Source organism: Callorhinchus milii, unplaced genomic scaffold (assembly GCF_018977255.1).
Source record: "Callorhinchus milii isolate IMCB2004 unplaced genomic scaffold, IMCB_Cmil_1.0 Scaffold3, whole genome shotgun sequence".
In the NCBI taxonomy this organism is placed as follows: Eukaryota; Metazoa; Chordata; class Chondrichthyes; order Chimaeriformes; family Callorhinchidae; genus Callorhinchus; species Callorhinchus milii.
The window spans coordinates 7970405-7993185 of NW_024704744.1; the positions used below are offsets into that span (position 1 = coordinate 7970405).

The 22781-nt window shown below is 42.4% G+C and overlaps 1 protein-coding gene across 1 annotated transcript in view; it reads right to left on the bottom strand.

Moving 5' to 3' along the window:
- Positions 1–1180: 1180 nt before the first annotated feature.
- Positions 1181–22781, bottom strand: part of LOC103179008 (muscular LMNA-interacting protein) — a 60791-nt gene continuing 39190 nt past the window's right edge. Inside the window, exons 6-15 of the mRNA XM_007894062.2 lie at positions 22184–22258; positions 21639–21725; positions 21466–21525; positions 19188–19232; positions 15786–15830; positions 13269–13397; positions 11851–12081; positions 7493–7546; positions 5926–6076; positions 1181–1745 (exon numbers count right to left, since the gene is read on the bottom strand). Coding sequence (XP_007892253.1) covers positions 5951–6076; positions 7493–7546; positions 11851–12081; positions 13269–13397; positions 15786–15830; positions 19188–19232; positions 21466–21525; positions 21639–21725; positions 22184–22258 — 852 coding nt within the window. The 3' untranslated portion in view covers positions 1181–1745; positions 5926–5950. The remainder of the gene's footprint in view (positions 1746–5925; positions 6077–7492; positions 7547–11850; positions 12082–13268; positions 13398–15785; positions 15831–19187; positions 19233–21465; positions 21526–21638; positions 21726–22183; positions 22259–22781) is intronic.

A 22781-nucleotide genomic window follows, 5' to 3' on the forward strand; every position in this document is an offset into this window, starting at 1 on the left:
ATGAATACTGCTCTCAAACTGCTTGACCTGCGATGAATGGGGTTGGGGTGTAAGAATTAACGCTGAGCAAAATTCTGAAAGTCCTAAAATCGACTGAATGAATGTGAAGCTCGACCTTCTGAAGAACAGCTCAAAACCTTCAGCGTTACGCCTGAAATGACAAACAGGAGTAGGCAATTCAGCCCTTCGAGCCTGTTATGGCATTTAGTTAGATCATGGCTGATCTGTACCTCAACTAATCCTTTCAATTCCAATTTCCCGCTTTCTCCCTATGCCTTAAAACCCTTACCTGCCAAAAATCTATCAACCTCACTCTTGAAGGGGTTGATGGATCCAGCATCCACAGCCTTTTGGCGGAGAGAATTCCAGATTTCTGCCACCCTTTGAGTGAAAAAATGCTTCCTGATTTAATTCTTAAACGGCCTATGAGAGTGCTAAGCTGCAGCTGGCCTCTAAACCATTGAGCGATTTTCTCTAAAGTAGCCAATTCTACAGTTGTATTGACACTAAATGATGGTGTTTCGGTAACCTTATGGCAAACCTTAATTAGCCCCTGTGAAAGGGTTGCTTACACTTATCACCTCTACCAGGTTTTGTTGCTGGAATGAGGTACACATTTAAATTGTCCATATGATATTGGCAAAATGCTTTCTGGGTGTAATAATCCCACCACAAAAACAATAATTTGGTCACTCAATCCACGACTCTTTGTGGTACACTGCTGTGCTCACAAAATACACAGTCACTACACTTGACAGTATATTCTGTGAAGTGCGTTGAGACATCTCAACCACATGATAAGGCACTATATCAAATGCAATGATTATTCTTATTATTTCAGTCATTACTGCTCCAACCCTCGAAACACTTTGCCTCTGTCCCTCGGCCTCGCCCCTCTTTATCTATCATCAAATGACACACTAAATTGTACCTCTTCAATCGTGCCTATGGTTGCTTCTTCCTCCCAATCCTCCTAGATCAGCGTCTAACCCCCGCCACCATGAAGCACTCCGAGATATTATCTTACTTGAAGAGCACTAGATAAATACAAGTCGTCATCATAATTCTCTGCTCACCACCACCACGGCAATTTATAAACATGTTAATTCTTGTTGTGCGATGGTGAAGGATAATCCCACAGAAGAATTTTTTAAAAAATCATGAAACACGAAATACACTGTTTAAAATAGTATCAATATATTTCAACTTGTTTTAATTTTTTCAGAAAGCATCAAAAGTTCATACACCAATACAGAAGGTATGCTATTAACAGCAATCGTAACCATCCAAACTGATGGTATCAAAGCCTCAAAGTCAACTTAGTGTTTGCAAAATACCTTTGATCCTGAATCAGCAACATTTCAAAGGCAAAGAAGATGGTTACACATGGCGTATAAATATATTAATATATAAATATTGTACCTTCAAAGAATTCGCCACACACCTTGTGTACTGCTCTGTGGAGTACAGCGTTCATAGAAACATGGGGTAACAAATATTTCATTTATAATGAGTAGTTGAGGCACGTGTGTGTAAGTCCTATTATTTGAAAGGTTTTTCGATATCCAGAACAGTAATGATGCTTCGGTTAGTGGTGCATTACTAATAGCTGTAAAGTGTCCATAAAATATTAAAAATGTTTTTTACACAAGTGAAGAGGAGACATTTACAATAAAGAAGTTCTTCCAGTTGCAATAAAACAGCATCTTATGTCATGAAATGGTATGTGTGTCCCGGTCTGTAATCTGAGGAAGAAAAGAAACAAGATTTGGGGAATAAAATCAGCAACTCAATTTTATACCAAGCTGACATGCAGAAATCCATGTAATTTTACGTAATGATGTATTGCATTTTCTCTCTCTCGTCCCCCCATTTTAAAATAGCTGTTAAAGGCCTCCTCCACGTTGTGGTTTGGAACTGTCTAGCGCCTTGGGATGTCCTCCCGAAGTGAAAGTTGCTATACAAATGTAATTTATTGTTGTGGCCTCGGGAGGGTTGTAGAAAAGGAAGGCTCTGACTCTGTTCCCATTCCCTTAAAAACTGCCACCATCACTCCCACCTTGAAAAAACCCTCCCTTGATGCGTCGCAGCTATCAAGCTACCGGCCCATCTCCAACCTCCCCTTCCTGTCCAAGGTCCTTGAACAAGTTGTCGCCTCCCAGCTGCGCTCTTTCCTCTCCACCCATTCATTATTCGAATCCTTTCAGTCGGGTTTCCGTGCTGCCCATAGCACAGAAACTGCTCTGGTCAAGGTCACCAATGACATCCTGACCATCTGTGACCAGGGCTCCCTCTGCCTCCTCGTCCTCCTCGACCTATCAGCAGCATTCGATATGGTCGACCATGCTATCCTCCTCCACCGCTTGTCCTCCCACCTCAACCTTCAAGGCCTTGTCCTTGAGTGGTTTAGGTCATACCTCTCCCACTGTCTTCACTTTGTTTCCACAAACAGCTTTTCCTCCACCCCCCGCACTGTCTCGTGCGGTGTCCCTCAGGGCTCTGTCCTCGGTCCCCTTCTCTTCACCCTCTATATGCTCCCCCTGTGGCGACATCGGCCGCAGACATGGGGTTAACTTCCACATGTATGCGGATGACACCCAACTCTACTTTTCCTCCTCTACCCTCAACTCCACGACCACCGATGTCCTGACAGCTGCCTGTCCGACATCGAGTCCTGGACGAGAGACAACTTTCTTCAGCTCAACGTGTGTAAAACTGAGGCCCTCCTGATTGGCTCACGTCAGCGCCTCCGCACCTCAGGCACTGACAGCATCAGCATCCATTCAAGATTCCTTTAGTGACATTGGCATCAAGGAGATGATCAGAATTTGACCTCTTGCTGACTCCCATGTTTTTCAACAGGAAAAAACAATCATTTTAGATCGAAGAATATCTGGAATTCAGAACTGGTTTGTGGCCACTTTTCGAATTTCAAAACTCGGTCATTCAAATTTAAAGCAAATGTTTTTTGGTAGAGGTTCTGTAAGAAAAATGCTTATATCATATTCAGGTTCATTTATACTTGCAAAGAATACAGTTTATGGCTTAGTTAATTATTTATTTAACTGAATTCTCCGGATGCTTCAGCTTAATATTTTACTTCCAGTGTTTACTGGAAACTGGTTACTTTACTGCCTTAAATCCCGCTATGAGTCATGAAACTTCTCATTCCCTAACTGTTGTGAGCAGGGATTCATATCCAGTTTAGCAGCACAGCAACAAATTCATATGCAGTACTATGTATGAAACCAGCAAGTCACATTGAAATAGCAAATTTAACCTTGGCATGTTTTTGCTATCCAGACTATTATTAACATGATGACAAATTTTCACGTCCGCAGCACTTTTGAATTCTCTCAAAAATGCCATTGTGGCCTAATCAGTAATCTAGTTAAGGTTAAAGTCATTTATTATAAATTATTATAATAACTTACTAGTCAAATGCCCTTGAGAGTATTATTTGGTCAGTTGACACATAAGGAAACCCATTGCCGTATTATAAGATTAATCACATTGAGAGTTCCACAAATGTATGCTACCTATGTGTGGAAGTTTCTGGGACGAAATGTGCACTCTCACCCAGGGAAACAGGTTGGCAAGAGCCACGGCTTGCTGGTCTGTCACAAGAGATGTCCTGGAGTACCGGGAACCCTCCTGGCTCAGGAACTGCACTATTGAGACTGCTAGAGGGCTGACTCAATTCCAACATTCTGGATCCAAGCACGTTGCCATATAATAATAATAATCCTTTATTTTCATATAGCAATGCATTATCTATTGAAATGTCTCAAAGTAAAGTAATTTCTGTAAAGTGTAGTGAGTGTATTTTGAACTCAAATGCACCAGCAAATTTGCACATAGCATTGTCCTAGAAAGAGCCATAAAGTGACATGTTAATATCTGTATTGTTTTGCCAGAAATACCCTGCGATTGTTCTCCAGCCGTGCCTGGATTCTTTTCCTCATACGTATTTTCCTAATTACAGATAAAATTGATCATTCACTTCATGTCTGGTTGTGGGACATAGCTTTCCACAAAAATGGCTGCTATGTTCACCCTCAAAATCCACTACCCTTTAAAGTAAATACTGCGAGGTGCTTTGAGACATCCTCCTGACGTGAAAGTCGCTATATCAACTGCAAGGACTATTATTAATCAAAACATCACAAGATAAGTTGGGATGAAGCCCTTGAGCCCATATGATCTCACATTTTCAGAACACCCAGCCTACCATTCCCTTATTATTTGTCTGCTTGACTCTTATTAACTAGTAGTCTATTAATATCATTACTAGTGTCATCATTAGTATCTATAAGTATCATCATGACATTTATGTTACAAGGAATATTTTCCTCTGATTAGTGTGAAAAGCAGCGAACCCAAAACAGGCCTCTGTATAGCCACAAGGTCAATTCACCTGAGATAGACCATTTTGCCTTTCATCATCACCCAGCACTTCTCTGGGAGGAAGCACCACATCAATTTTAGGAAGAAATCTATACTGCTCACATGCTTACTTTTCATGCCGAAATAGTTTCAGTAAACTTTGCTCAGTGATCTTTACAATCTGGTTTGAAAAATTCAGCTCAGGCACAATGGGCCAAAATTCTGTGCTGTAAATTTCTATGATTCTCAATTTCTATGGTTCTATGATATGAGGAAGTTTAATATTTGTTATCGGTGGGGCGGGGGTTGGGTGGGGGTATGGAGGTGCAGGGATTTAAGAATAAAGACAATCATTGTTTAATGGGAGTACCCAGATGGTGACCACATCCAGGTGAACTTTGAGGCTTTCAGTACAGATCAATGATGAAATTCTGGGCTCCTCCAGTGATGAAGTGTTGAGTGGCCGTTTGCGATCAGCTTTCAAGTTTCTTTGAGCTTTTACGTTATCCGGGGCATTACCAGCCACTGTTCTGTACTGGTCAGCAGTCATTTCCACAACTCACTAACAAGAACACAGCCCAGCAAACATTTATATGCTCACACTAGAGCTTAGACTGATATCCATGAATGTGTGAAAGGAGCAGCCTGTTATTCCCAAAGGTTACGGACATTTTCCTGTTTAGTTGGGATGGTCGTCAAGTTCTTTTTGCTTGGTTTTCCATCCCCTGAGTTACTCTCCATCTCTCCCCTCTCCAGCTCCCATTCCCACATCCACCCAGACATTTGATGTGATCGCCCTATCATCTTACAAGTAAGAGGTGCCAGCAGCTGGGTCATAGATTGGTCTGACCAGAAGGTGTTGTTGACCAGTACGGAGGATGGGCAGGAGAGTGGGACTAAATGGATGAATCCTTCAAATACCGGCATAGACACAATGAGACAAACAGCATTCCAGGTAGACCCTGGGATCAGGGATTCTTCCCACTCGGCTCCTATTAACCCTGGAAACCAAACCCATAACGGGTAGGGTTGTCTAATCTGGGGAAGCTTGCCAGGCAGTAGTCTTAATGGCAACCTATGTGGATTGGGTTGTATGGACTCCAGCAATGCCCCAAGGCTCACTCTGGGGTGCCCAAGCCTTTCAACCTGCGCCTAATAGTCTCCAGAATTGGGTCAGCTGGATGTGTCCCTCTAGGGAGAGAGTGCACATTACATCCCAGACACAGAGAAATTTCCATGTGTAGGTGGCCTACATGTGTGGTACTCTCAGTCTGGGTGTGGACACTCAAACGCAGTGATGGGTTTCCGCACGTGTCAGACATATGGCTAAATAAAACAATGGTAGCTTTCTATGGGTCTAAGTGTGGAGTAGTTGCTGTGTGCAATTGGCTGCCGCGTTTCGCCCACAAAATATACAGTCAATTCACTTTACAGTCTATTCTGTGAAGCACTTTGAGATATCGAGAAGACGTGAAAAGCGCTATATCATTATTATATTATTATTATTATTATAGTTCTATACACACACGCACAGCTCACCTTTGCTTGGGTTATCAGCTTGCTGTTACTCCTCTGTGATTACCAGCGTTCCCTGGTTATTGTTAACCTTTTGCTCCAGCACTTTCTCCTTCCACTCCTTGCCTCGGGTTTCGAGCAGTTCTCGGTTCAGCCTTGTGGCCACATCCACGAGCTGTAACAATCCAAACCCGGGGAGGGGGAAGGGAAACAGAATTTTTTTAGCAAGAATTTTTTTTCAGAAATACTCAATGTGTGGGATGGGGGGAGAGTTAGTGGTTTTGTTGTTGAGTTTAGAAGCTAACCCTCTAACCCATCATTCTAATACTATGTTCCACAGGGCAGAATGCCCAAACTTTAATTCAGTCAAAATACTGAACCAGTAATGAATCAGCATTCAGCCCAACTAGCCCATGCCAGTGTTTATACTCCACATGATCTCTGTGCCCCTCCTAATGCCCTCTCCCTATCACTTCCCCCTTCCCCCCTATTCCTTTCTCTCTTATGCATGCATCAAGTGTCCTTTTAAATTCACTGATGCTTCCTGCTTCAACCACAGCTTCCAGGAGTGAGTTCCACATTCCCACCACCCTCTGTGTAAAAAGATATTTCTCTTAAATAACTCTCTTTCAGTTCTGTTAATCGCTATCTTATATTCAAGCCACCTTGTGATGGATTCACCCACAAGTGGAAACAGTCTATTTATGACCACTTTATCAAACCCTTTGGTAACTTTCAATATGTCTTTGCAATGGACTTGGAATTGTAGACATAAACAAATTGCTGGTGTTAAAGATCGCTGTGTTACACTTTACACTGACTGGCTTTCTAACAATTTTCATGTGCACAGTCATCCAGCAGACAGTGTCGAGGAAGTTTAATTTTAATAAAGGAATAATTTAATGTAATGGCAGCAAATTAACTCATTAAGATAACGTCAATCTGAAAAACATATTGGTCTTGCTAATAATTGGTACTAAGTCAGTTTATTAACTGTAGTGCAATTCTCTGTCAAATGTGTCCTTACCAACACTATCCAGGTAACACAGCAGAACTCAGTACCACACATGACATAAATGGTTATACGTGATCCTCTGTTCAGTTGCCTGAGTTTCAAATGTGCTGGGCATTTTCAACGCAGCCTAACATTGTATTTCTTACTATATGTGTCAGATTAAACACAGCCTGGACTGTACTGTGTGTCAAGTTGAACACAGGGAATGCATTATATGTTATAATGGACACAACTTGCGATCACACTAGAAATTGGACATGGCTTAGGATTGCCCCATGTGTCACAGTGGACACGGTTTGGGGATTGTATATCATGATCACAGAGTACTTGCAGGATTCTATTGCTCCATGTTCATCCTAACAGAGGAAGAACATTATAGACAGGATGGGGAAGGGAAGGAGAGAAGAGATGGGGGAATGGTAGAATCAGTTTGGGTCTGCACACACTGTTATCATATCAATTAAAATTTTCAAGTTATGCTTGAAGAAAGGAGAGCTGCCGAATAAAGTTCAAATACAGTAGTTACAAGCCGAGCGGTAGATACATTCAAGCGGATTGAATTCTTCGACCAGTTACCTCCTTACTGCCCAGAGCTTCGTTCTCATGGATGGTGGTGATTGAGTGACGTGGCTTCACAACATGCAAGTGAGAAATGAAAGGATAGTGAAAGTGCGGAATAAAACAACAATGAGACATCAGCACACAGTGAAAAACGACATTCAGTATTTTGTGTGCCGTGGGACTGCGTAGTGCCGAGACGTGATTTTAAATAGAAATTAATTTGCTTGAAGATTAACGGGAAGGGAAATAACAGCTAGACGGACAGAAATTTGACCTGGGTTTAGATTGATTCAATTGACATAATGTAGCATTTCGAAGCATCTAGAATAGTGGAAATCAGGAACTCTCCCTCAAAAGGCTGTGGATGCTGGATCCATTCAAATTTTCAAGACTGGGTTGGATAGACTTTCGTTAGGTCAGGGTATCAAGGGATATGGGGCAAAGGCAGGAATTTGGAGTTGAGGTACAGATCAGCCATGATCTGAAGAATGGCAGAACAGGCTCGAGTGACTGAATGGCCTACTCCTGATCCTATGTTCCTATCTTGCTGTGAATTTGAAAACCTCTTAAATAGCCTCAATTTTGAAGCCAGTCTTCTGCAAATTCTCTTAAGAAACTATGCAAAACCGATTTCAAAGTCAAGACTGAATTTGAGAATTTGCCAAGTTCCAGATACTCTCAAATGCTAAGAAAATAGAGTCAACCCAGAGCCGGGTGGAAATTCTTCAAATTAGATGTTCAGTGAAGGAAACCAAAATAACAAAGCAATGGCAAAATGGCAAAGAACTGTCAATGCAGAAGAGCAATGGGTGAGCGGAGTTGACATTCATGAGTGAATTGGCCCGAGTAGGTATATTTATAGTAGTTCTGTTTGGGACAAGGGTGGGGAACTGGACTGGAGGTACAGATCAGCCATGATCTTTTAAAATGGCGGAACAGGCTTGAGGGGCTGAATAGCCTACTCCTGTTTCTATGTATCTATGTATCTTCACACTTGGTGAATGTAATGGTTCATATCTGAATCCCTCTATCAGCCAAAAGTGAGGGCGTATGAACCTATCACACACAAGCTCCTGATCAGTAAATAGTAGTTTAATCAGCAGCCTGGATTAGCAGATTGAGGAGGAAATACTGTAGAAAACAGCTGGGAGTGATTTACAAGGCAGTAATCTACAAGGCAGTTCAGATAGCAGTGTAATACGTGCAAGTGAAAAGTAAGATGTTTCAAACAATCTGTTGAGATGAGATGAAGGGAGATTGATTATTAGCTGGAAGGTGGGATGTACTTGCCAGAGATAACAGATCATCCAAAATTGGAATGCTTTAGGTGTGAGTCAGCTTGTGTTTGTATAGTTTTGTACTGAGTTTTTGGTTTAATTGGATCTGAAATTCATTCATTCAGGATATTAGAATACAGGCTGTGAGCTGCAAGATAATAACAACAATAATAATAATACTTGCATTTGATATAGTGCCTTAAGATAATCAATATACTGAGCGTTTCTGATAACAACAATAACATTGTAATGGTCCAAGAAATTTATCAGAATTGCAAAATTTCGATACAGGAACAGAAGAAAGAATATCCAAGCTGCAGATACACTCATGATCAGACCGTGGAACCCCTAAAGAATGTAATTAGCTCAAGCAGTCGGGCAGAAGAATGGCAGTTCCAGTTCAATGAGGCAAAGTGTGAGGTGTGAGAGAATGAGCATTAAATGGATACCTATTCAGATGAACATTAAAGGGAAAACAACATCTGACGTGCTTGTTTGCTCAGAGATGATTTTAGAGAATTACTTTAATGCTACATATGCCTGCAATTTAACAATCAGATTAACTGCCAGCGTTAGAAATGTGTAAGACATTCAAAAAATAATGAGGCAGGAAATTCATTAGCATTTTTGCAAACAACAAAGGGTCTTGGGAACATTCTCAGATTAAATGCTGTGTCGTTTTATCACACAACCTGCAATGTGACTTGGGCTGTAACCTCCAGCAGAAAAGCAGAAGTTAATCGTTAAGCCTAGGAGAGCACGGTATTCACCCCTCTCTGGCAGGTAAACGCTCGGGGGAAATAAATAAGAAGACTGGAGCCCAGGTTATGGAACTACATTTTTACAAAATAAACTCTCTCACCTCAGGATCACACAACATAGAAGCACTGGGATTGTGAGAGGAACAAACCACGAACCCGGAGAAGTATATCACCTGTTGGTGTTCCTTAATGTGTTCCTTAAATAACTTAAGGAATGCCCTCAGGAATATCGCAAATTTTTCACACACACCCTCTCCACTGTACTAGTCTCTAATGAGATACAAGGAATGTGTTTGTTTTAACAAAATAGCTACTTAAAAGATTGCAAACACTAAAAAAAGCAAAATAAGACTTTTACTGCAGTTTTGCTTGCATTTATGCAAGAGTTTTCTGAACACTAGCATTAAAATACTGTCACAATGTTGGAACTTCATTCCTGATCAATCAGCGTCTGAAAGAGAAAACTACAGTACGAAGCCCAATACCTGGACTAATTGAGACTGGCCTCATTGTAGATATGAAAACAATGTGGGTATCCAGGCTCTGAATATTCGTGTGTCACCCTCACTGTGTCTCTAATTGCATGTATGTATCTGTGTATATGGCTGTCTCTCTCACACTCTGCATTCTGTATCTCTGCTTCTCTGTCTTTCTCTCTGTACACTGTGTCTGTCTCTCTCTTTCTCTCTCTCTCCTACCCTCTCTAACTGACTGGTTAGGTCAGAGAGGCACATGGTTGTGGCCTCTCTCACACTGCCTGGTAAATCAATGAACATGGTGACTTCATGCGTGACTAAAACCTTTTACTGGTGACATGGCAGCTCTATTTCTTTTCTGTATCAGAGCCCAGAATCGAGTGGGCATTCATGTAAACACAGAAATCCACAGCACAGAAAAAGGCCATTTGACTCACCATGTCTGTGCTGGCTCCAATTTTAAAGAACAATCCTTTCAGTCCCATTTGCCTGTCTTCCCCCTATACCGGGATGGGGTTATGCAGAAGAGTCAAACCCGAACATTTGCCCGTTTTTCTCCTGAAGAATTTGATTGACGTGCTGTGGATTTCCAGTTTTTCGTTCTTTTAGTTTCTGATTTCCAGCATTTGCACTTTGTGTTCACTTTTTTTCCACCAATATCAATATGCCAGGCCATCTCTCTGGTGAGAGAGTAGCTGAGCATTTACATTGCGTGATAGTGCAGCAGAGTGCAGTTATCATTTACTTGTTCCAGCTATTGTCAATGTAAGTGCCTATCTTACTGTTAAGAGAACTCGGCATACTTTTCACATGAGGCAAGGCAATGAAAGAGAGGGCCTGTTTATTATGAGCTTAAGTGCACTGGACTGCATCTACTTCAGATTGTACATCTGCTGTTGGTTTTATAACAGCTTGCAAATGCATTAGATCCTTTTTTCTAAGGCTTCTTGTAATTCGGTAACAAGCATTTTAGTGAGGCCCAAAATTCCATCTTGTCTTAGCCGTTGAGAACATTTTACGTTAAAGTATAAGATTTTTGCAGAATTGTGGAAAATTCTTAAACTTAGTCCTTGAGTTGGATGTCAGTTTGCAGCATTGCATAAAAAGAAACCACATCAGGACTTCAGACACGTCAGCACACACAGTCCAGTCTGAACCTCCAATGCAGTGCTGGGGGTGTGCTGCATTGTTGGAGGTGCCAACCTTCAGATGAGCTATCAAACCAAAGTCCCACCTGCCTGCTCAGGGGATTAAAGATCAAGCAGCACTATTCGAAAGAGAAGGGGGTTTGTTCCGGTGTCCTAGTTAACATTCCCCCCAGGAGAAAATTGGTTACTCACTTCATGGCTGTTTGTGGAGCATTATCACCCACAAAATACACAGTCACTGCACTTGATAGTAAATTCTGTGAAGGACTTTGAGAAGTCTTGAAAGCGTGATAAGGCGCTATGTCAAATCCAAGGATTATTATTATTACTGTGAGCAAATTGGTGGCTGCATTCACCTCCAAAATATACAGTCACTGCACTTTACAGTAAATCCTGTGAAACGCTTTGAAATACACGTCTTCTTGATGTCGAAGGCGGTACAGTATGTCAAATGCAAGAATTATTTATTATTTATCACATAAACCAGCTTTCAAAATTAAGATTGAGTTTAAGAATGTTCCGCAGTTCTGCGTGATCCTAAATTTGAAGACAAACGTTATGTGGAGTTTGGGGCGGAGAGAGGGGGGAGTATGTGATTTACCAGTGATTTTTGTTGAAAATACAATCGCGAAAGAACGAAACACTTTAGCAATTCAGTTAGAAAAAAGAAAGAGAAGGACATTAACTAAGTCTGACTGACCAGCTTCTCACCTTAATGTACAAGGAGTGGACACTGCGAGAAAGGTTAGAGGTCATGTAATAGTTAGATGGGATATTGGGAGAAAAGCGAATATATGATCCAGAGGTTAGAGAGGTTACAGGCGAGAGAGACAGAGGTACGGACTGGGACATTTCCGGACAGCACGGTACAGTCTGGTACATATGATGGCACGACTTGGGGTAGGACACAGTAGTAAGGATGGTGGAGCATGGGAAGAGTTGCTGTTGAAGAAGAGAACAGACACAGAGCTCACGATAAAGCGGAACAAGAGAACAAGTCATTAAAATAAAATCCTTCTGGCTCCGAATAGCTTTTTTTTAAAAAAAACACGCAATGTGCACAACAATAAGGAGATGCAGAAAGAGCAAAAATAGTAATGGAATATGAGATTGGTAAGTGGATTGAAAATACTCGGTTTAACTAATGAAGCTCAGCAAAAAGCCGTTATAAAACAGTAACTGTGGGCAGAGAATACTATTGTACATCATTCGCTACATTTCTTCAGAGGACAAAAATGCATAATTGTAATTGCAGGTATATAAATAACGTGAGTTAAACATTGGCATAGCTCAAATGCTATCTCTTTCTCAATAGATATACGCAGATAAAATAAACCATTGCGATAGATAGAATAAACATTGCCTGGCAAGCTCAGCAGGGAAATGATGGCCGCTTTAAACAAACAGATAGAAATCTAGCTCATGTTTCCCAGTTTGTTGTGAAAATTGAAATCGAATACACACTAGCCAGGTTAAATGGACTGCCGCTTAGTCTAGCGAGTGACAGCATAACTTGTGGGAAGTTATGGCTTTTAATCATTTTCTTTCTCATTTAAAAATGAACTAATTTTGACACTCACACACTCATACATTGTGCAATTCCACTTGTACACAAATGGGGATGTGTGTGGTGGTGTTATCGTGTCACATTAAGTTCTACTCTGACAATAACTGGCTGTGCACGTGACCTCCCTTCCCACACACAATACCCACTCCCACTCCCCACCCCAATTCCATGCCAGTGGTTCAGCTCAAAGCCAGCCCTTGGAACTATCGTTGGTTCGGCTTATGGAGCGAGCCACTGGAATGCCAGTTTCTTGGTTACCTATTTAACTCAATCAATTACATGAGTTAAACCGGTATCCAAGGGTATCTGCACTCTGAAAGTTTGGCCTAATCTTGACATAGGACATGGGGAGTGGAGTTTTACCAGACATCGAAAGAGGTGGATTTCCCCGGGAAGTGATAATTATCATTGATAATAATTATCACACCACCCGTCTCCATTGAATCCACATACATCCCCCCCACCCAACTCTCCCATGTATCGTTATGGAACAGTTATGGAACTGTTGCACAGCATTCATTGGTAAACGAACACCTCCCCTCTGGTTCTTTAAGCTACTCACCTCTCGGATTTCGGCATCCGTGGTTTCTTCAAGATACTGCCTGAAAGGGTTGGGACAATACTCGACCTTCTCTGGGGTTACAGGTACCTTGTGGACAATAGTAACAGGACGGATCACTCCAGGTTTGGTCTAAAAGCAGAAGGTACATGGAATTCAGTTATACACTGGGCAGACAGTACGGATTAGAAGAATTTCATAATTCAAACAATGCAAATTTACATTTATATAAAAAAAATCCTTGCATTTGATACAGTGTTTTTCACGTCTTCGAGACGTCTCAAAGCGCTTCACAGAATTTCCACTGTGAATATACCATAAGACCATAAGTCATAGGAGCAGGAGTAGGCCATTCGGCCCCTCGAGCCTGCCCCGCCATTTAATAAGATCATGGCTGATCTTCTAATTCCATTTACCCGCCCTATCCCCATAACCCTTAAGCCCTCTATCCTTTAGGTAGGGCTTGAGTAGGTGACTGAGTTAGGGTAGTGTGAGGTGAGATCACGAAGGGATTTAAAGGTGACATCAAGGATCTTGAACCGCTGGGGGATAAACTTCCACCTCATGAGAAACTAATAATAATAATAATCCTTGCATTTGAAGTAGCGCCTTAGCACATCTTCGAGACGTCTCAAAGTGCTTCACAGAATATAGCGTAAAGAGAATTGACTGTTTATTTTGTGGATGAAGCGCGGCAGCCAATTCCGCATGGATGTTGCATCAAAGCTTAAATTGTTGATGCCCAGAATCTTGGTTCTTTCACTTTGTGTTCTCTCAATTTACAAGGATGTTAACAGGGATGAGCGGATGCAGCTATCAAGAAAGATTAAACAGCTTTTCTCTAAAGAGTTGAGACGATTATGAGGGTGACTTGAAAGAGGTGTTCAAGATTAGGAATGGATTTGATTTAGGTGGATGTTGATGGATTGTATCCATTTGTTGGTGAGTCCATAATTAGAGGACATAAATATAAGACAGCTAATGGTAGATCTAATAGGGAGTTTAGGAGAAGCTTCTTCATGCAAAAGGTGGTGAGAATGTGGAACCAGTGAGCAGCAAGGAGCATCAATGTATTTAAGAGAAAACTTGATACATACATGAAGGAGAAGGGCATATAATATGTAGAAGAGGAGAAGAGAAGTGAGGGCTTGAGGGGAGTATAAACACTAGCATGGGCTAGTTGCGATAAATTGGCTTGGTTCTGTGTTGTATCACTCTATGAAACAATGTAAATCTCAAGGGCAAAAGGTTTTTTTTATTGTTGGGTATTGTTGGCCAGGACACTGGGAGAAACTCCCTTCTCCTTTCAAATGGTGCCATGGGATCTTTAACATCCACCTGAACAGGCAGACTGGACTTTCTTCTATGCTGTAAATTTCTATGGTTTGATGGTTCTAGTATTTTGCTTAAGCACTCCGGGACGCTACCCCGTGTGAAGGACGCCATATAAATGCAAGTTGTTGTTGTTAAACAGTGTCTCCTCTAGCCCCCACGCCATCTTGTGCAGCATTCCTCATAGCTACGTCCTTGGTCCCCTCCTCTTCAATATCTACATGCTCCCTCTTGGTGACATCATCCGCAGACATGGGGTCAATTTTCATACGTAAGCGGATGACACCAAACTGTACCTTTCTACCTCCACCCTTGACTCCAGGACCACTGCTGTCCTGACAGAATGTCTGCTAGACATCAAGTCCTGGATGAGAGTTAAATTTCCTCAGTTGAACGTCAACAAGACCGAGGATCTCCTGATAGGCTCCCGTCAACGCCTCCACATCTCAGGTTTGACCTTCAACTATCCTTTCTACCACACATCTGTGCTATGACTCACTCTGCTTTCCCCCACCTCCACAACATCGCCCGGCTCCGTCATTGTCTCACACCGCAGGCCGTCAAAACCCTCATACCTGCTTTCATTACATCGAGGCCTGACTATGCAAACTCCTTGCTTTGCAGACTTCCCAACTCCTCCCTCCATAGGCTGCAGATCATCCAGAACTCTGCAGTCTGTGTCCTCTCCCGCACCAGGCTCCGTGACCCTATCATCCCCATCCTCGCCTGACTCCACTGGCTTCCCATCACACAAAGGATACAGTTCAAGATTGCGGTCCTCACCTTCAAAGCCCTCCGTGGTCTTGCTCCCCCCATTCTCTGTGATCTCCTAACCGCCCCCACCTCACTCGCCCCACTATTGGCAGACGGACCTTCTGCCACTCTGCCCCCTCCCTCTGGAACTCCATCCCACAGTCCCTCCACCTCACCCCCTCCCTTGCCTTCTTCAAGTCCTGTCTCAAGACCTTCCTCTTCGACCATGCTTTTAATCACCGTGCTTCCCCACCTGCTCTCCACCCTCTCAGATCCCAATCCCCAGCTCGGGTCCGAAACTCCGACTGTCCAGCACCTTGGGACGTCCTCCCGACATGAAAGGTGCTTTACAAATGTAATTTTGTTGTTGTTGTTATTATCGCAGCAAGCAGTGATTTCTAATCCCCAGTGAGATCAGTCACACACACTACTTACAGATTTAGTCTCTGCAAAATCAGATGCTGGCAGATAAAGATTGGCCTGTGAAAAGGATACAGAAGATGATGGTGAGTTTAGGACTTAATTTTATGTATTAATTATAATTAAAATAATAATCATCATCTTTGCATTTGATATAGCGCCTTATCATATTTCAATTTATTATACTGCAGCCATGTTTAATTTATGGGCAAACATGCATACAAATTTGTGGCAAAGAGAGACAGCTGCAGTATATTCATGTGACTCATTAAACTGACCCACAAGCTGGCTGGCGGTGAATAATAATAATAATAATAATCCTTGCATTTGATATAGCGCTTTTCACGTCGGGAGGACATCCCAAAGCGCTTCACAGAACACACTGTAAAGTGAATTGACTGTATATTTGTGGGCGAACCCTGCAGCCAATTGCGCACAGCAGTGTCCCACAAACAGTCGTGGATTGAAAATGACCAATTTATTATTGTTTTGTTTTGGAGGGATTATTATTAGGCGTGTGAGGGTAAGGAAACTTGCCCAAGGTTTCCCCCTGCCTGGAATTGAACTCAGGTGTCTCACTTGCAAAGCGAGTGCTCTAACCACTGAGCTACAGGGAATGAGGTTATTCAACAAACTGGGTGCAGATCTACCATAGTCTAATGGCTGTGGAAAAAGTGTCTGACCAAGGTGTTTAAAATAATGAAGGGAAATGTCAAGCTTACTGAGTGGGTGGTTGGTCCCTGTGATACAGACAAGGAGATCCAAGGTTAAGATCACAATTATGGCAGTCAGTAATGAGATCACAAAGCAGGAGACTGTCAAATGGTGGAATCCACTGCCCCAGAATGAATGTCGTAAAGGCAGAATCATTTGAGACACACCTGGCGTCTCCATCACAAACCATATCTGAGACAGAGTCAAAGATTCATTTTAAAGGGAAGTGAATGTATTCTTGAATCAGGGGAATATTAAAGGGTATGAGGAGTGAACAGGGATATGGAACTAGATTGATTCTTGATGGGCAGATTTGATTGGGTCAAATGGCTTGTTTCTGTGTTGTAGCTCCAGGAAGCTATCCTGAGTGAAGACGCTAAATCAATATAAGTTGTTGTAACATTCATTTTTGCGATTGTACAAATACTCATTCACAGTTTTAAAAAATCTCACAGAGCAATCAGTTTTGAGATACGATGACTCAGAGGATACCGCACAAAGATGTATAAAATTTTAAATGAGATTGAAAAAGTAAACCACGAACAATATTATAGGATGCAACAGGACAGTAGAACAAGAGGACGTAAGTTTAGAGTTGTAAACGGCAATTTTCAGACAGATACCAGGAAGCTTTTCTTTATGTAGGTAATTAACAACTGGAACAGGTTGTAAGACAGGTGGATGAGACCAGGACACTGGATCAAAAAAGTAGTTTGATCCTGTGATGGGGATTGGCAGGTTGAGTATTCTGGAAAGGTGATATCAGATGGGCCGTAGGACTTTAAGAACATAACATAAGAATTTACTAGGCGAAAGACCAAGGTCCATCTAGTTTGCCTTTCACCATTCTGGCAGTCGCTTGACATGTCGTGTTCCAAACTATAATAATAATAATCCTTGCATTTGATGTAGCGCCTTATCACAACTTTGAAATATCTCAAAGCGCTTCACAGAAGATACAACAACAACAACAACAAGATTCCATTTATAGAGCGCCTTTCACGTCAGGAGGACGTCCCAAGGCGCTGCACAGTTGGGTCATGACCCGAGCAGGGGGGGAAATGGTCAGGGTGAGGGGAGGGAAGGGAGGGAGAGAGGAGGGGGAAATGGTCAGGGTGAGGGGAGGGAAGGGAGGGAGCGAGGAGGAGGAAGAGAGACGAGAGGGGAGCTGAAGGCACGGTCAAAGAGAAAGGTTTTGAGACCGGCCTTGAAGGAGGAAAGGGAGGAAGCAAGGCGAAGGCACTGGGGGATGGAGTTCCAGAGCCTGGGGGCTGAGAGGCTGAAGGCCCGACCACCGATAGTAGGGCGGTTGGGGCGGGGGACGTGGAGCAGACCGGAGCCAGAGGAACGGAGGGTACGGGCAGGTAGGTAGGGGGATAGTAGGTTGGAGAGGTAGGAGGGAGCAAGGCCGTGAATGGCCTTGTAGGTGAGGATGAGGATCTTGAAATCAATCCTCTGGGGGATGGGGAGCCAGTGGAGGCGAGCGAGGGTGGGAGTGATGTGGTCGCGGTGTCTGGTGCGGGACAGTACACGAGCTGCAGAGTTCTGAATGACCTGCAGCTTGTGGAGGGAGGTGGCGGGAAGGCCGGCGAGGAGAGAGTTCCCACAGTCCAGCCTTGAGGTGACAAAGGCGTGAACCAGGGTTTCAGCAGCGTGAGGGGTGAGGTAGTGCCGTAATCTGGCGATATTCCGGAGATACTGTAAAGTGAATTGACTGGTTATTTTATGGGTGAAACGCAGCAACCAATTGTGCACAACTGTGTTCCACAAATAGTCGTGGATTTAGTATCCAAATCTTATTTTTTTTTTGAAGGAATTATTACCCCTGGAAAAGTGATCCACCAATCAATTAACAATCGGGTTCCTACTTACTACTAGAGGCGTGCGGACTAAGGAAATTTGCCCAACGTTTGCCCTGGGATGTACTGTATCCTGAGATATTATATTCCAGCAGAAATCTATCTAATTTGTTCTTGAAACAAACAACATGTTCTGCTTCCACTGTTCCCCTAAGGAGCCTAGCTTTCTTCATCTAAACCAATCTTGTGAACTTTTTGCAACAAAAATCGCAATGTGCTCAAAGGCATTTCCAGCACTGGGAATGAATGATGCCTGAGAATGTGGAGTTAGTCATAGCAGCAACGAACAAGCCAGGAGTTGATACCACCAGGTCACCTTTTCAAAAATTGGCATCCAGTGAAATGTAAACGGAAGGGGTCATGTCCCTATGCGTGGGGTGAGAAAATGTGCCAAACTCACATCCTCCCATCATCTATCAGACTGTGTAATGGCTTTTATGCTCCGTGGATCACATTTGAGCGAGCTATCCTCAGTAGATACAGAATGCAATTAAACACTTCATGCAGTGTAAGTAGCACAGAAATGTAGTTCCTCCAGAGAAGAAAGTGAATCTTTCCTGATGGTCAGGTTGGATTTGGGATATTAGCAAGGTTCCTTTCCATTATCCTGTGAGCAGATTATAATAATAATATAATAATCCTTGCAATTTGATATTGTGCCTTATCACACCTTCGAGACATCTCAAAGTACTAAATAGAATAAATTATAAAGTGTAGTGGCTGTATATTTTAGATTTCAAGCATTTGCGTCACTAGCGACATGCACAGCAGAGTAAAATGAATTGCAATCCTGTGTCTCACTGCACAGCGCTCCCTCAATAAATCACAGCAAAATAAAACTTACGTATTTGGTTTCTCGCCCACTTGTCCTTGGTACAGGGCTCTTGGGCTGAAAAGCAAAGAGAAATTCAAAGATTATCTTCACCTCAGATACAGGCGTGGGGTTTCTACACTCTCCCTTAAACCCTCCCAACCAGGTCGCTCCCTCCACTCAACAGGCACTGGCCTGCTTCACGTCCCCCACCCCACTATAGGGTAGAGCTTTCAGCATATCCGCACCCACTTTGTGGAACTGCATTTCCGAGTCGCTTGACTGACCCCTTCCCTCAGTTCCTTCAATATCTTCCTCTTTGACTGCACTGTCAGCCATCTTCCTTCTCCCCTAGTTATTTCCATTGATCGGTGAGTCAGTGACTGGAGGGCATCAATCTAGGATAGCAAATGAGCCAATTGGAGGTTAGGTGGATTTTTATTCACTCATAGAGTAGTTAGGATATGGAATGCCCTGTTATGAAATATCCTTCAAGAAAGATTTTCTTTCCACGAGCTTCAATAATGTACTGTAACGATTTTTAGGCAAAAACAGCATAGGAGTGACCCTTCAACTGGATCTGCCCAACTTTACACCATCACGTTAAGTTGATGAACTAAAGCAAACTTGATCTAAAACTTTCACTTGGGAGGTTAGACATGTTAATAGTTACAGCTTCTAAGTCAGAAACACTTGCACAAAAAAAGTATTAATTTTATAAATTCTCAAATTTAGAAAAATCAGGGATTTTAATTAATTTGCTGTATTTCTTAACAGATTCCTTAATAAGCGTGACGCAAACAGAAACTCAGGTGACTAGAAGCACATCATGCCAACGCAGACCTGTCTCATGTTCGCCCCCACCCCCCAACATCCCAAACCCTAGTACAGAATTGATAGAATTCTCAAGCAGTTGCTTGTTAAGAAATCCCAATAAGAAATACTGAAAATATTATTTTCAAGTTCCAGTTGTACAAACAGCACAGGACCCCAAACAGAATCAAAGTGAGGTGTAATATTTTCAGGCATCAAACAGTGATAACATTTAAACAGTTCAAAAATCTCCCTGAAATTTCAATTGCGTAGGAGACATTCAATCCTTAGCACAGTATAAAAGGATTTTACTCGCTAAGTGTTGTTGTTTTGTGGGACAGTAGTGCATAGTTATTAACTGACAACACATCTTGTTTTGATCCTTATTTTAAAAACACTGAAGATACAACACTACTGTGTCAATTTTAATATTCTTGTAATTTAGCTGGTTCTAAAGAAATGGCCTTTTTGAGTCTCTTTTTAATCACTTGAATAAACGTTTTTATATATAAGACTGCTTGGGTTTCAAAGGTCGATTGGAAAAGCAATGAAGCAAATTAAATTAAATGAATAAAAGGATTTCACAAATTTAGGGGGAAAATTTTAAAACATGCAGAAATGATAATAATAGTCAGAAAAAAGGGAGAGTAAGTTGGAATACTTTGAATAAGAGAATTTGCAGCACAGAAAGAAGTCATTCCACCTACCAAGTCTGCACCAGCAGAAAGGAAAGGAGAGCATACAAAAGTAGATTTTTGTTTGATTTAGCACTGTCTTAGTCCTATTTTGGTTTGATATTGCCACTATTTACACATCAGTAATGTATTATTAATAATAATAATCCTTGCATTTAATATAGTGCCTTATCACATCAACAAGACATCTCTAACGCTTCACAGGCCGTGCTGTAAAGTGGATTGACTGTGTATTTTGAGGGCGAAACATGGCAGGCAATTGCGCACAGCAAAGTCTCACACAAAGCCATGAAGTGAGTGACTAATTTTATTTGGGGGTTGTTGACCAGGACACCGGGAGAAACTCCCTTCTCTTTTTGAACAGTGCCATGGGATCTTATCATCCGCTATCAGTGTTAGCTTAGACTATGTGATTCCAAGTCCCGACGTGGGGATTGAACCCACAACCTGCTGACTCAGAGGTGAGAGGGTCCACCACTGATTACTACAATATCAGTGGCTGTTTCAACATCACATTGCATGAGCTAGGTATGTAAAATATGACCAGCCCGAGGAGACATTGCTTTCCATTGACCCAGTGACAATCTGGCGTAAGCTTTAATTGACTGTTGCCAGTGTGACGAAAATAATAAATCAACGTGTCACTGCTTATCTGGAATCAACATTCTGGCTACATCACAGCTAAAGTCTATTTTCCTTAGTCGTACCATTCCTGTGCTGTGCACAACTGATCCACGGCAAACAGGCCCACTGCAACCCTTACAGGCTAACACAGGTACTGTAGCACACGCCTTAACACTTACTTTCTGTGCCTCGGAATCCAAGAACTTCTGCAGGGAAGTGGGAGTGGAACTGGAGCAACGCTGGAAAAAAGGGGGAGTGGGATGTGAGGATATGATCAAAGGTTCGCGTGGGGAGGAGTTGAAAGCAGTAAATCGACAGGGAAAGAAAATTATACTTTTCCACTCTGTATTACCGAAGGCAGAGGCTCCTCTAAGACTCTTTCAATGGTAGCGCACAGTTCGTCCGTCTGCCGTCTGAGACTCTCAGGTTCATATAAGAACTGTGAAAAGGTAAATATGATCATTTTACTTTAGCATCTGCCCGACACAGTACTGGCAGCTTATCTTTGACATGGAGTGGTGAGAGCACTCCCCTTGCAAGCGAGAAGACCCAGGTTCAATTCCCAGTCAAGGCAAAACCTTAGGCAAATTTCCTTACTTACACGCCTGTTTACCTAGCAGTAAGTAGGAACTTGGTTGCTAGTCAATTGGTGGATCGCTTTCCAGATGTAATAATACCTTCAAAATAATCTAACTTGCTCACTCAATCCACGACTGTTTTTGGAACACTGCTGTGCGCAATTGGCTGCCGCGTTCCGCCCACAAACTACACAGTCAATCTACTTTACAATATATTCTTTGAAGCGCTTTTGAGACATCTCAACAAATAAGACTCTATATTAAATGCAAGGATTATTATTATTATCTTCAGGACACCAACTCGGTCACATTTACTTACCTCTGACTGGCTTCTCTCCGATGTCTTGCACTCTCCAGACTCACCGAAATCCTCACTGACTGCTTCATCGACAGCCTAAGAAAGGGAAGTACAAGGTACTTTATTGAACACCCAAACTCACCCAAACATTCACAAAGGACCAGAGGGTATCAGCATTTAAAAGGAAAGACAGTCCTGCTTAAAAGAGAGTGGTTTGATCTCAAAGCTCCTACACGTGTGTTGCCTCAAAATGAAGAAAGCCATTTCGCGTTAAAATTCCATTCCTTATTTAAGGAACGTTGTTAAAATGTGTTTTGAAGTACCGTTTCTCACCCTCTGAAATTTGAGTGTCAGCCTGGCTCAGTCGGAACACTTTCGCCTCTGAGTCAGAAGGTTGTGGGTTCAAGCCCCACGTCAGGACCTAAATTCACATCGTCTAAGCTGACACTCCAATGCAGTGCAGGTATTGTCAGAGGTGCCGTCCTTCGGATGAGACGTTAAACCGAGGTTCCGCCTGCCTGTTCAGGTGGACGTAAAAGATCTTTCACCTCATGCCTGGTTAGAACTGCCAAAATATATGGCACAGAAGAAGGCCATTCGACCCATTGTGTCTGTGCTG